We start from the raw sequence: 13,991 nt of genomic DNA on the forward strand, positions 1-13,991 counted from the left end.
TGTTGAAGGAGATACATTTCTGTCCACCACTAAATCCAACATAGTCAAACCAGTGCATGCTTCCCCTCGGCTAGTGGGTGGTACTTGCAAGACTGTCCCCCACTCCTTTCCTTTTATTAAATATATATGATTCCTGTCCCTGTTGGACCTAAAAATTCCATAATGTATTTGCACATTTATGTATTAATGACTGGAAAGTTCACAGTACTCTATAAATGTTTATTTGGATATTTGGTGGACTTTGTGGAAGAAAATAGATTTAATCTGGATACCCAAACCATAATGACAGATTTGGAATTAGGTCTAATCAAAGTTTCTGAAGTGAATTTCAAATCGTTACCAATAAAGTTTGTTTTTTTCCATTTGGTCCAATGCATCTGGCAGAATATTCAGATGAGTGGATTGGTCACTCAATTTGGCAACAAGGTCGAAAACTAGAGTTTAAAAATGCATCATTTGTCTGCATTGGCATTCTTTCCAGCTGGTGAAATTCCAGAAGCTTTTAATGAATTAAAGCCACATTTGCCTTAAGAAGCAGCAAAGTTACTGACTGGTTCAAGTCTAATTATGTGCACAGTAGGATAAGAAGGCAAGGCGATCTTGCTGGTCCATCACCAACATTGTTTCGACCAAATATGTGGTCTGCTCCCCAGCACTGTGGGATCGCAGAAATAACAAATATGTGGGTTGTGTCTAGGTGCATGTGAAATGGATTTGCACACCCAAAAGAACATAGCACAGAAGATAGTAGAAAATTGTCACATCGGTGTACAGCAAATCATAGAAGAATTTCAAAAAGAGCCACGCACGCCCTAAAAGGGAAGGTTGACCACAGTCTTCCAAAGATAGATAGATAGTGGTTGGGAAAGTGAACCAGCTGAAGGACCTGCTCCAGGCAGCTACCCAGTCTGCCACCGTGATGTACTTTCTCCTATGTTCAATTCTCTTGCTAGTTTTTTCTTCTCTTCTTTTCTCCATTTGGTTTTCCCCACTGTTCTAAATTGTCAACTTTAGTTTCTACAGTGTGCTAGACTGTGTCTTTCCATCTCCACATCACTTTTAGCATTGAAGTACAATTGTGGACAGACTTACAGAGTTCTAAATGGTTTCGTGTGTTTTTCCCAGATTTGACCCTGAGAAAGTGTACTATCCCAGCATTGACTTTGCATAGAAGTATTGCACCTGTACATAAAAATACATAAACGCCTTCAATGTATGTTGAGATGTTTTTTGGTACATCTGCATTTGTGAAAAATAAAATTTCTTGAGATCTTGGCTGCGTATTTAGCCGTGATTCATTGCAGTTGTTGACCTACCTGGGCAAAAGACTTGGGTTGCCCTTTACGGTACTTCAGATGGCCACGGTTACAAAGCTGGGTACACACAACTATCAAGCACAGTGAGCGGGCATTTGCTGAAGCCGCTCTTTTATCTGATTCCTGATGAGTACAGGCCAGCTGCCCATGGCTGTCACATATGTGGGTCTGTGATTACTAACTAGGATTTATGCTTGCAAAGTTATTACTGCCGATTTTATTATGTAAAGTGATCTCTGAAATGTCCTTTCATGTTTTTACATTTCTAAAAAAAAAAAAAAAAAAAAAAACTCCTTTTAAAAATGTAAATAAATGTCTTTGAAAGAATTTTCTTAATCATTTTTTTCCAGAATTATATTTTTGGGTTCTTGATCTTTGGGGATTTTAGATTTTGGAGATTTCAATCTTTTGGATTTCAGCATTTGGGATTGCAACTTTTGGAATCAGGACCCCAAACTATTAGTGGAAACAGTGAGTGTATGTATTTGAAACTCAGAAAAAAATGACTGGATTAGAAATAAAGACTTAGAAAAAACTCACAGCCTGTAGATATATGCTTTCCAGAATACTAGCCTACATGTGGTTATTTAAATATGAACTTGAATAAGCTAAAGTTACACAGAACTTTAAAATTCGGTTCACTAGGGGCTGGGATTGTGGCTCAGTGGTAGAGCACTCACCTAGCACATGTGAGGCACTGGGTTTGATCCTCAGCTCCACATTAAAAACTAAATAAGTAAAATAAAGGTATTGTGTCCACCTACAACTAAAAAATTTTTTTAAAAATTCAGTTCACTAGTCATACTAGTTATGATTTCCTGTGCTCATTATCCACAGGCAGCTAATGGCTACCATATTCAATGGTGGAATTATAGATCATTTTTATTATTGTAGAAAGTTTTATTTGATAATATCACATATAGTTGGAGCTGTTGATAAGAATGAAATTGTCTAGGAAGATTCCCAAAAAGTTAATCATAGAACTACAATATGACCCACAAATCCTACTCCAGAGTATGTATCCAAAAGGACTGATGGCAGGGGTTTATTGGTACCCCATGATTGTAGCATTAATCACAACAGTCAAAGGGGGAAACAACCGAGGTGTCCAGCAGTAAACAAACAGATAAGCAGAACATGCCGTATGTGTATATAATGAAATACTATCCTGCCATAAAAAGGAGCAGAATTGTGACATATGTTGTTACATGAATGGACTTAAAGACATAGGGGGCAAGTGAAAGAAGCCAGACCCTGAAGGACTAAGATTGTATGATTTCACTTATATGAAGTACCTGGAAAAAATCACGGAGACAGAAAATGTAATACTGGATACAAGTGATGGAGAGAAGTTGGGATGGGGAGCTATCGTTTAATAAGAACAGAGTTTCTCTTGGGGATGATGAGAAAGTTTTGGGTACAAATACTTGTGATGCTCAAACAACATTGGGAATATATTAATCGTACACTTACAAATGGTTAAAATGATAAATGTCACATCATGTATATCTAGTCATAAGCAAAAGAAGATGATCCCTGGGATATGTATGGAATAGGAAAAAGAGAAGGAAGAAGAGCTTTTAAAAGAAATATAGAAGAAAATGAAAATGAGATCCAGAAATCCTGAGGAGTTGAAGGGGAATCAAGAGGGAGTGCTGTCAAGGAAACCAAGGTAGAAAAGAAAAAGTAATTTTCTACCCACAGGCCCATTTATGATATGCTGCCAACAATGTTCCCTGTTTAAAACCCACAAGAAAGAGGTACAGCAAGACTCCCAAACATGAAAAGGTAGCGTGTTCCTCTGCTTCCTGCTATTCCAATTCTCCTTCCAATAACGGCCTAAGGGAACCAGGGACCTTGACTACCTTCTCGTCTTCAATTCACTTTGGCAAGTGCTAAGAAACTGGAGAGAAAACACTCAGAATTCTCCTCTCTGTTAATGCTCATGGAAACATCTGCCAGTATGACATTATTCCCATGGGAATCCAAGAGTGGGTTCAAAATCAATGTTTTAGAGGAAAGGGAAGGTAAACCTGAAGATGGCAATAATATAAAAGTCCAATAAACTAACCACATAAAAATGAGCAGCAGATAAGTGTTAAGGGCAAAACTTATTAAAAAATATTCCGGGGGGTAGGGAATGAGGCATATCATGACTGTTAAGATCACAGAAAAAGGAACAAGCAGGCATGATGAGCTTTCGACTAGCGAACGGGATGGAACCGGAGAGGCATGCGGACTGGGATCTGGTGCAGTCCCGTGTGTGGAAATGGCAAGAATCACGGTGGGCCATGAATACATGGGGAGACCAGGAGGTTCAATGACCAGGTTCTTTGCATGAGTTTGTTGAAACTACTGTCATCAATTACTACACATTTGGTGATCTGAAACAATAATAATGTATTCCTTCACGGTTCTGCAGGACAAAAGTCTGCAATGGAGAAGCCTGCGGAGACGGTTCCTTTTGGAGTCTGCAGCAGGTCTCTCTCCTGGCTGCTGGCGCTGCTGGCAGTACCATGTCTTAGATGTTCCACCTCTACCTTCACCGGGTTTTCACGTGGACTTTCCTGTGTCTCTCCTTTTCTCTTCTTTTTCAAGGGCTCTTCACATTGGATTTAGGGTTCACCCTAATCTGGGAAGATCTCCTTTTGAGATCCTAACCTTAACTATTCCACAAATACCTCATTTCTAAGTAAGGTTGAATTCATAGCTTCTGATGGGCATATCTGTGTGTGTGTGTGTGTGTGTGTGTGTGTGTGTGTGTGTGTGTGTGTGTGTAGGGGACATTCAACCCATGACATTGGCCTAGACATATTGTAACATAAATTAAAGGGATGGCTGAGAAACCATAGACCAGAAGAGACTTGCAAGACACCTCAATGTTTTTTAAATGGGCCAGACTAAATTATGGCTCCTAGAGATGCATGCTCAGGGGATGAAAATTTGAAGAAACACAAAGGGGTGAAGGCTCTAAATGTCAAGCTAGTACTTACTTTTGGTGGGAAGGAGGGGATTGCACTCAGGATTGGATATATGAAAAGGACTTCAGGGGTGCAGGTAAGTTCTATTTTTGTACCTGGCTGGTCATTACAAGGGTGTTCACCTTATAATAATCCATTAAACCATATATTTATTCAGTTTGGTTTTCTTAATCTGTATTTTATGTTAAGAACCTATTTCAAAAAAACAAGGAAACACATACCTTTGAGGTAGTAACTTTCTTTCCTATCTAGCATATTTTGTTGGAATCACATTTCTTGTTAACTGAAGAAGAACTTTGGTAAAAAGAAGCAACTCCCAGGCACAGTACAACCTGAACAAACTGTTCTGCTAATAATGGTGCCATGGGTTGCATAAACCACGTTCCATACCACAGTTGCCAAAGAAGCCAATTTGTAGTGCAGGGAGCCTGCAAGGCAGTGTTTCTCAAAGTGTGTTCTGCAGACTCCTGCAACAAAGTTGCCCTGCTCAGAATGCAGGTACTTGGATCCCAAACAGAGAATTGGTCTCAGAAACCGAGAACATAAACATTGTTGTATGCCGCGGTTCATTCCGGATTTATTTAAAAACACGGAAGCTCTATCCAAACAGGACTTTCCTAGTCAAAGAACTGAAGGCCAGAAATTCCGTACTGGTATCTAAACCACTGTCTATAATAACTATCTATAATGGTCAATTTTCTAAGATATGCACTTAGAAATTTTGTTATTAGTGTTTGATGTGGTAATGGCTTAAGAACATGCTTCTCTTTCTTCCAAACCAGGAAGATGAAACAGAGAATGTTATTTCTTCGTGGGCAACTAACTGAATTGCCATATAAAAGCCTTAAGCTCCTAAACTAGTTTTCTCCACATCTTAAAATTTAAAGCTACATACTCTAAATCTGATGTGGCAAGCAGATTTGGCTAAGCTAAATGAAAGGCACAATTTAAACTCTCATTGTGCTTATGTTCAGTTTCCTTAATCACCTAGAATATAATTTTTCCATCTGAAGATTTAATATTGAGTAATCATAGAACTGCTGAATGGTATTGTTTCTTGGGAGTAATTTCTATAGACCTTATGGACGTTAACAAAATTATATTTCTAAATTGAAAACAAAGATTTTGAGAGAAGATTGTTATACCAAACTTTATTTAGGTATCTATCTATCTCTGTCCCTGGCCCCTTCCTCCCCGTCCCCGTCCACTTCCTGGTTACTATTAGCTGAGCAGCTTTTCTCTGCTACACCTTTGTACCATGATGTCCTGTTTCATCTCAGACCCAGTGCACTGGAGTTGGTGGACCATGGACTGAGACCTCTGAAACCGTGAGTCACAATAAACTTTTCCTGTACTAAGCTGTTCTCATTAGATATTTTGGTCACAGCATGCAAAAGCTGGCTTAGACAATATATATTTGGAAGTGTGTGTGTGTGTGTTTGCGCATGTGCGCATGTGTAGGAATCCAGAACTCATATTAACTGGCAAGGGGGAGATTAGGAACACTCTAGATAGAGGAGTGACATTCTAGTTGTAGCAGTGGGTGATACCAGGAAGAAGTCCAAAGTCAGATGGCCACCTGGCTCTCAGTCTCTAGTGCTCAAAAGAATCACTAGAGTGACCTGTGAAATGCAGATTCTTGGGCCCTCCCTCAAAGGATTCGGGCTCAGTAGGTTGAGGAACCTGCATTTTCACAGGCTCCGTAGGTGAATCTGCACTTTGTCCTCAGCAGGTCATTCTTAGATAAACCAACAGTGTCTATAGTCCAGACTAGCATATCACTGGTGTCCAGGAGGAATGGTATCTTGTTGGAATAAAAGTGAAGTGAGCAGGAGTCGGGAGGTCTGAGGGCTCGGGTAGGCAGGACAGCATGCTGTTGGTTTTCTAGGCTGCCATACAAATCACCTCAAATGGGCAGCACAAAGTAACAGTCATGCATTCTGTCACAGCTCTGCAGGCCGGGATTCCAAAATCCTCTGCTCTCTCCAGAGGCTCTAGGAGAGAGGTTCTGGTCCTCGCCTCTTCCAGCTTCTGGTGGCTTGTAGCTGCTCACTCTGATTCCTGCCTCCATGTTTCTCCTCCTCTCTGGGTCTCTGCTTTAATGACACTGTCACTGGACTTAGGACTTGCTGTGAGGTAATTCAGAATAATCTTATCTTCAGATTCTTAGCTTAGTTACATCAGCAAAGACCCCCCCCCCCTCTTTTCTCTCCCCCTGAAATAAGGTCACAGTCCCCAGTTCTGGAGACTAAAATGCAGACATATATTTTGGGGAGTCCCCATTCAACCAAACAAACCAGGTAATTCTTGGACAACAAGTTGTCTTGGATCCTGTCAGGGCAAAATGAGAGAGGTTCTGCCTCTAGCACTACAGGAACTTGTTTAAAGGAAAGTGAGGAGGGCCCAGACTTAGGAACCACCAGAAGCTGGCCACTGACAGATGAGCAGGTTGGAGTGGGATAAACAGCAGAACTGACTTTTGTTATCATCCTGAGTTTCTGAATCAGGATTCTATAATCCCTAACAGGGACATGACTGCACTCCTAGTATGGGACAAAGCTAAGCTGCTCCAGCAAGTAGTCATCCAGGTGCTCTAGAAGATTAGAAGCTGGGAGTCAGACTGGACTACAAAGTCTGTAAAACACAATTGCACAAATAAGCAGAGTCATAAAGAGCCACCACTCATTGAACACTTGCTACATGACTGATACTTCACATTTATTATTGCTTCTCTTCAATATAACCTTGCAATATGGGTACTGCAATATGAGTTCCCATTTAACCCATGAGAAAACAGGCTTTTAAAGATTAAAGCTACACAGCAAGTAGGTAGCAGAGCCAGAGTTGAAAGCCAGATCATTTTGACTCAAAAGCCCATTATCTTTACATGCCTTTCCACAAACAAATAGCCTATCTCACAGTTTAACATATTATCTTCCAATACCTCCTCTTCTTTCTGAACACCTCCCTTCTCCTCCTCAACCTAGAGTTCACCGGACATAAAATGTCAAAGCATCTGTTTTTCTACATTCAAAATATTTCTAAAACAGAATCACAGGTATGGGCCTGGATGGTGAACTTGCTTTCTTGTGGCTGTTATATTTATCTGACTGCAATCACTGATGGAGAGCTCAAGTTTTCTCAAGGTTGGGGTCCCAGGCGTGTTTCTAATGTAAGATGCAGGTCTATAGCTGCATGAGTGTCTACCCCTTCTCTATAACTCCCCCATTTCCACTGAAAGCATGCTCCAGGGCTGTTATGCAGATGGTAATATGCAAGGAGTTACACTACTGAGTTTTCTCCATAGTGACCCACAGTGGAAAGCAACCCTGATGGAATGAGATAAAGGATGTGCTGTTATACCTCTAGCTCAACCAGGAATGCATGCCTTTGAAAACCACCATTGTCTGCCCTGAAGACAGTCAGTTCTATCAGTGACAACAAACGTTTGCATCATAGGCCATCAATCCTCCGCTAGCTTAAATGCAAAACCAAAATACTCCTGAGTCTGGTGCAGGGTTCAATAGTACTTTTAACTCATCCTGTATCAGACAAGGCAACACAACAAAGTATTAAGGAGCCTTAGCCTGAACTGACCTATGTGATCTGGCCCCTCATAAGACTTGAGTTTATAAGTTTGGGGGACATAATAATAATGATGAAAAGGCTCAAGACACTGCAGGCTTTGTTGCCCTGTGAGCACTATTTCAGCGGCTTTGCACAATTCTGTGACTGGAACTGTAAATGATGACCTGTTCTTTACATTTACGCCTTTCCCCACATTCCTGCAGGGGTCTCTGTTGCTGCTCAGTCTCACAAGAGACTTCAGTTTTAAGACCCTTGAAAAACTTGCACCAATACAGAAGTCAGTTTGATAATCATCTCATAATATTTTCCTACTGACAATTTCTAGTTTACTAAAAGAAAAAAATTCTTGAAATATTTTGGAATAGGTTTGGGTCACGGTGTTTGCTTTCGGTCGGAGAACTTCCTAGGAAAGCGAGGATGTGAAGTGCTGGTGCCCGGGTGGCAGCATTCACCCGGGGCACCACGTCATCCCGAAAGCGTGTACTTCTTCGGATTACTGCTTGGCGGATTAGAAGCCGGCAGATCAGTTCTAGGTTAGCCCTGATTAACTGCTCTGGGTGTTTCTGGGCCAGAGGGGTTGCCTGTTGGGATCAAACCAATACTTGTGGTAAGATTTCATTTGACAAGAGTTAATTTTTACTCAAGACCCATCTGGGCTAATAACGAAGCTAGCAGGAATGATCTGGAATGTAAGCTAAATGGTGCCCACGGTCGCGTCAGCCGAACCTTCGGCCCCCACGATTCTGTCTGCCCATATGCTTCTGTCTGTCAGCCTCGCCTCGGGTTCAGCTCTAGCTGCGGCATTGGTTGGATTTCAGGAAGGGAAAACCCCGCAATTTAAAGGGCTCGGTTTCCACCTGCCAGGCGTCGTCCGCATGGTCAGACCCGCCTTTGGCACATATTTCGGAGAGCCTCTTGCAGTTTTTCATCGATTACATTGACTAGTCAAAAGAAAGAGAGTTCCCCAAAGTGTCCCCTTGGTCACCTTGACAATTTCCAAAAGCGAAACTTGGGCTCTACCCTAGATCGACACTGAGTCTGCGGGGTGCGGAGTCCCTGCCCAGGTCACCAGTGCCGGCCCCGAGGGCGGGGACGGGGGCGGGGCCTGAACCAGGCGTGGCCTTCCGTGGGAGAGAAGGAAAGGCTTTGCCCCACCCCCTAAAAAATCCTCCTCTGTTCCCAGCCAATCAAGAAGGCCTATGCAAATAGAGCCCCTGTCGCCCGGGTAACCATGATGCACGGCAGCCAATCGAAACCAACCACTGGCGGCCCTGCTCCAGGATTGGGACTGAGGTAAGGAGGTAGAGACCCAATGGGCTGTGGGAACGGTCCTCGGCGGGTTGAGGGGCGGGGATATGCAAATATAGTTTGAAAAGCCGGCGGGAAATCCGAGTTTCGCGGGAGGACCTTGGCGCGTAAACCGTATCCCTTCATTCATTGTCAGCAGCAGCTTCCTGGAGCCATTTTTCAGCTGCCGGCCGCAGCACCCGGGCTGCCGCCGCCGCTCAATCCGTTGCATCGGCTGCCCCCGACGCCTCCATCCCCCCTCGGGGTCTGATATCCTTGCGGCCGGGACCCTCCTCTCTCCAGCGCCCCGATTATTTTTGGCTCCCGGGGCCTGTGCGGTGCGGAAAAATAAAAAGAAAAGAGAGAGAGGGGGCTCGGAAGCGTCGGGCGGGGAGGAGAGAAGGAGAGACTTGGAAACTCCGACTGCAAATAATAAAGAAATTGAAAGCAATACATTAATATACTATAACACTAAAAAGAGCAGGAGCGAGAGATGAGAAAGGGGATCCAGCCCGCCCTGGAGCAGTACCTGGTGACCGCCGGGGGTGGGGAGGGGGCGGCTGTCGTCGCCGCCGCCGCTGCAGCTTCCATGGACAAAAGGGCACTGCTAGCCAGCCCCGGCTTCGCCGCCGCCGCTGCCGCCGCCCCGGGCGCATACATCCAGATCCTCACCACGAACACTTCCACCACCTCCTGTTCCTCCTCCCTCCAAAGCGGCACGGTCGCCGCCGGCCCCCTTCTCCCCAGTGCCCCCGGCGCGGAGCAGACCGCCGGCAGCCTCCTCTACACCACGCCGCACGGACCCTCCAGCAGAGCCGGGTTGCTGCAGCAGCCACCAGCGCTGGGACGCGGCGGCGGCGGCGGCCCTCCGGTAATACCCTCCCTCCCCACCGTCCCCAGCCCAGGCGGGAGGTGGGCTCGCCCGCGTGGGGTGGTGGGCGCGCTGCGGGCGGCACGGGCGAGCGCGAGGCCGAACGCCGCGGGCCTCGGAGGCTGCCCCTCCAACGCGGGCTTATTGTTAGCCTCGTGTGCTTCCCCCGGCCCGGAGAGGGTCGCGGGGCCCGGCCGGGCGCGCGGGCGGCGGGGACTGCCTTGGCGCGAACCGCGGCAGACGCTCCAAAACTTTTCGCGGCCCCCCTTCTTCTCCTGCACTTTCCCTACCCCCACTCTCCCCTCCCTCCAACTCGAAGCTTCCTCTTTCTCGGGCGTAGGAAGGGGTCACGCCCCGGATGGAGAAGGGGTGGGGGAGGGAGTAGTGATCTGGGGAGTGGGGGACCCCCGGGGGTGGAAGCCGGGCCCCGGTTGGGGTGCTCGACCCCCGCCGGCCTCGCAGGCCCCTGCGCGGCCGGGGGTCCCCGCGGCGTGCGCGGAGCGCAGGGGGCTCCTCCGCTGGGCTCCTTGACACATTTGGGATCCGTAACTCTGGCCAACAAAGGGGCTGGGGCGGCGGAGGGGAGCCGGGCCGCGGGAGGCAGGGCGGGCCGGGGCGTGGGCCGCCCGGGCCGGGGGCAGCGGGCTGGTGCTCCGGCCTGGGCGCATCCTGGCGGCGGCGGCGCCCGCGTGGCCGGAGCGCCCGGGCCTTCCGCGCCGGGCCCGGGCCTGCCCTTGACCCGCCTCTCCCCTTGCCCCTTCCTTCCCCGCCCGTCCCCCTCCCCGCCCCCGGCGACGGAGGGCGGGGGCAGCCGGGTTCCCGTCCCGCCGCCCGGGTCTGTCCCTCTCTCCGGGACCCGCCGGTGACGTTTCGCACACGTGCGCGGAGGACGCGCCTGTGACTGGGGAGGAGGCGGCGGCTGGAGGGGGAGAGGGGGCACCCACTTCCTCCTGCTCGCCGGCTCCCTGGCCTGGGACGGTCCCGGCGCCCTCGCACCCGCCCCCGGCACCGCCACCTCCCTCCGCTCCCACCCCCGGCGCCCGCCCGCGCCCGCGCCGCCGCTCCTCGGCCCTTGGGCCCCTCTCCCGCCGGCCCCCACCTCCCCCGGAGCCAGGCTGGTTTCGGAAATGCCCTTACAGCAGCAGGTTAGTGACCGGACGGCCGGGGCCGCGCCGCCGGGGGCACCGGGTCCCGCAGGGGGCCCGCGCCGCGGGGGTAGGCGGGCCAGCGGGGTTTCGGAGTGGGAACGGGGGGTTGGGTGCTCGAGGGAAATGAGTAAGCAAGAAAAATCTAACTAAGTACATGCCCCGGCCTCCGGTCCTCGGAGCCCCGGGGCGGGAGTGGCCGCCCCGGGGGGTGGCCACGGTGTTTACGTGGATCCTTTCCGGGGGGCCGAGGGATGGGCGATGGAAAACCGGAGGGGCTTCTCGCCAATGGCCGAGTTGGGCTCTGTTTTCTGTCTTCCTTCCCTTGTGCTGGAGGGGGAGGGGGCGGGTCAGAGGGTAGGGTGTCTGTAGGGTTCCCAGCCACCCGCCACCCCCTCCCTTTGTCCCTGTAATTTATAAAGCGCCTTTGAGAGATGATTTAGGTCAGTATGCGGCTTCTCTTTTTGTTGGTACTAGAAAGAAGTGTGGCCCAGAGGTCCTCCCCTTTTCCCTTTCTCTCCTTCGTTCCCTGCCTCCATGCCTCCTGGTCTGCACCCTCGTGGTGAGCCTTGGCCCCGGGAGGCTAGAACCGAACCAGGCTCAGTTAGATCAGTGGTGGCTTGATCATACCCGGAGTGGACCTCACCTTGTCTCAGCTCCAAATGGGTTCGTTTTTTGCAGAGTCAAGATTTTGCGGGGGTCTGGAAGAAAGTCTGCACATGGGCAGCACTTTGGGAAATGGGGTGGGTGTGGGAATAATTACAATTTTATTTTTTCCCTGTTCCTAATTTCTCCCCGGCTTCGATCTTAGCTGCTTTCCAGCACCAGAGCTACTTGCCGGGGATGTGTGATACAGTCTCAGCCCCAAAAGCTCATCGTTTCTTTTAGTGACGAGGGTCTGCCAGCAGGGGGGAAACGGAGTACAGTACCTGCTTACTCTTACAGTATTTCTGTGCTGGATTCGGAGTTCCAAGAATATTCCACGGTTTTATTAGCATTAAATGCCTTGCTGATTTGACCTAAACATGCTTGGACATATTTTAAGCATATTTCCCCCTACACAGTTCTGTTACTACATCCTAAACCTAACCTGAAACAAACAACTATATCCAACATACTTCTTGGATCAGATTGAGATTTATGGGGAGTAGTTTCCATAATGGGAAATTGTGAGACCACTAAATTGCCTTTTTTTTTTTTTTTTTTTTTTTTTTAAATCTTAGAACGCTAGTTGGACCAGGTCTGCAAGACTGTCTGACAGAATTTATGTGTAGTTTGCTGTTTTTAAGTATTTAAAATATAAAAAATTGCCTTCACCACCTTCCAAGTTATTTCACAATTTTATCCCCCTTCTGGAGGGGGGTTATTATTTTAACCCCTCCACATGCAATTGAAATTGTACACACAGCTTTTCATTGCATGAATAAATGTACATAATGCAGCTTATACATATTCAGAAGCAGTTTTGTATAAGATTGCAGTGCTAAATCGTTGGTTAGTCTGTGTTTTAATTGCTGGGTCTTCTGGGAAGGGTAAGAAGTTCATCCAGTCAGTGCATACAAAGTCCTAAACACTACATGTAAAGTTTGATTTCTTTTTTTCTTATCATAATTTTATCAGACTTCTGTTTCAGTGTTGAAATTTGTTGACATTCTTTCCCTGAACAGGGACCACAGGGTGGGATAGCTGAGTCAGGCCCACCTAAATAGTCTGTCAAAGAAGAGCTTAGAAGTCTTCATATGGCCAGAGCTGCAGGTCCATCTGGTTCTGATTCCAAGTTCTGTCTCAAGAAATCTAAGAACTTAACCAGGAACAAATTCCTCACCTTGTTTAACAGGAGAGAAATTAAATGAGGGAGGCTTACTGGCACGGCCTTTGTCAATTACAAGTTGTCTGATTTAGGCAAATAGCAACCTCTCAAAACTAGTTTCCTTTTCTGTAAAATAAGGATAATAATAATACTAACTTCAAGATTGTTTGTAAGAGCTAAATATGATAATGCATGCAAAACAGCACAGTGTCTGGTGAAGAGTAGATACCTATAAAATTATTCAGAAATTATTTTTTTTCTAACTTAGGAAATGGTATAAGACCCCATGCATTCTGTCCCTGTATGACATATGTGAACAGAATGGCTGAAAGTTTTCTAAAGTGACACGTAATTAATTTATACCTAAATCATTTTAAGATTTTAAGTACATAAACCATGGTCATCCTAACAATGGGTAAAATAGGGACATTTCAGTAAGGCATGCCTGTGGTAGAGGCAGTGGTGTTGAGCTGCCTGAGTGTGTACCTTGGGTTGTGACAAATTTAGGTCAACTCATCCTCACCTTTTTATACCTGGGTTCCTTGCTTCCCATGATTCCATGGGCCTGCCAACTTGGGATGCAGTTTATGTTCAGTGACTTTTGTGAGAACTGAGCTCTCAACCTTTACCACTTCAGAGATGCCCACTACATGCATTCAGGCTGAGATGTTGAAGCTGTTGGAAATTAAGGAACTCCAAAGAAACCCCAAGTCAGAAGTGCTCTATGCTGGAGCAGATGGGGCCTCCTCATTTTCTGCCTCTTCATTTTTCTAGAAAGAAGCTGATAATATTTCATTGTTCTTCCAGAAAATTTGGGATCTATTAATGCAAGAGGCAGTGGCCTGTCACATCAGATTTAATTTAATCCAGCCATAGCAACCTGCTGATTATACTTCGGGAAAGAGCCCTCAATGCTTGAAATGTTCATCTGAGAAGGGAGGAACCTGAGGTGCTCTTTCAGCAGGGTCTCTTTTCCTGCACAAGTATAAAAGA

The 13,991-nt window shown here is 46.8% G+C and overlaps 1 protein-coding gene and 1 long non-coding RNA gene across 2 annotated transcripts in view; one reads left to right on the forward strand and one right to left on the reverse strand.

Annotated features, from left to right (window-relative positions):
* Positions 1-8,163: 8,163 nt before the first annotated feature.
* LOC306666088 lies at positions 8,164-9,832 on the reverse strand. The gene is made up of 2 exons (XR_013765182.1): positions 9,702-9,832; positions 8,164-9,595 (listed from the first exon to the last, which is right to left on the reverse strand). It is a non-coding gene; the product is annotated as an uncharacterized lncRNA (long non-coding RNA).
* Positions 9,592-13,991, forward strand: part of E2F3 (E2F transcription factor 3) — a 66,365-nt gene continuing 61,965 nt past the window's right edge. Inside the window, 1 exon segment of the mRNA XM_079147925.1 lies at positions 9,592-10,043. Coding sequence (XP_079004051.1) covers positions 9,666-10,043 — 378 coding nt within the window. The 5' untranslated portion in view covers positions 9,592-9,665.

Source organism: Sciurus vulgaris (assembly GCF_902686455.1).
Source record: "Sciurus vulgaris genome assembly, chromosome: 7".
Taxonomy (NCBI): Eukaryota; Metazoa; Chordata; class Mammalia; order Rodentia; family Sciuridae; genus Sciurus; species Sciurus vulgaris.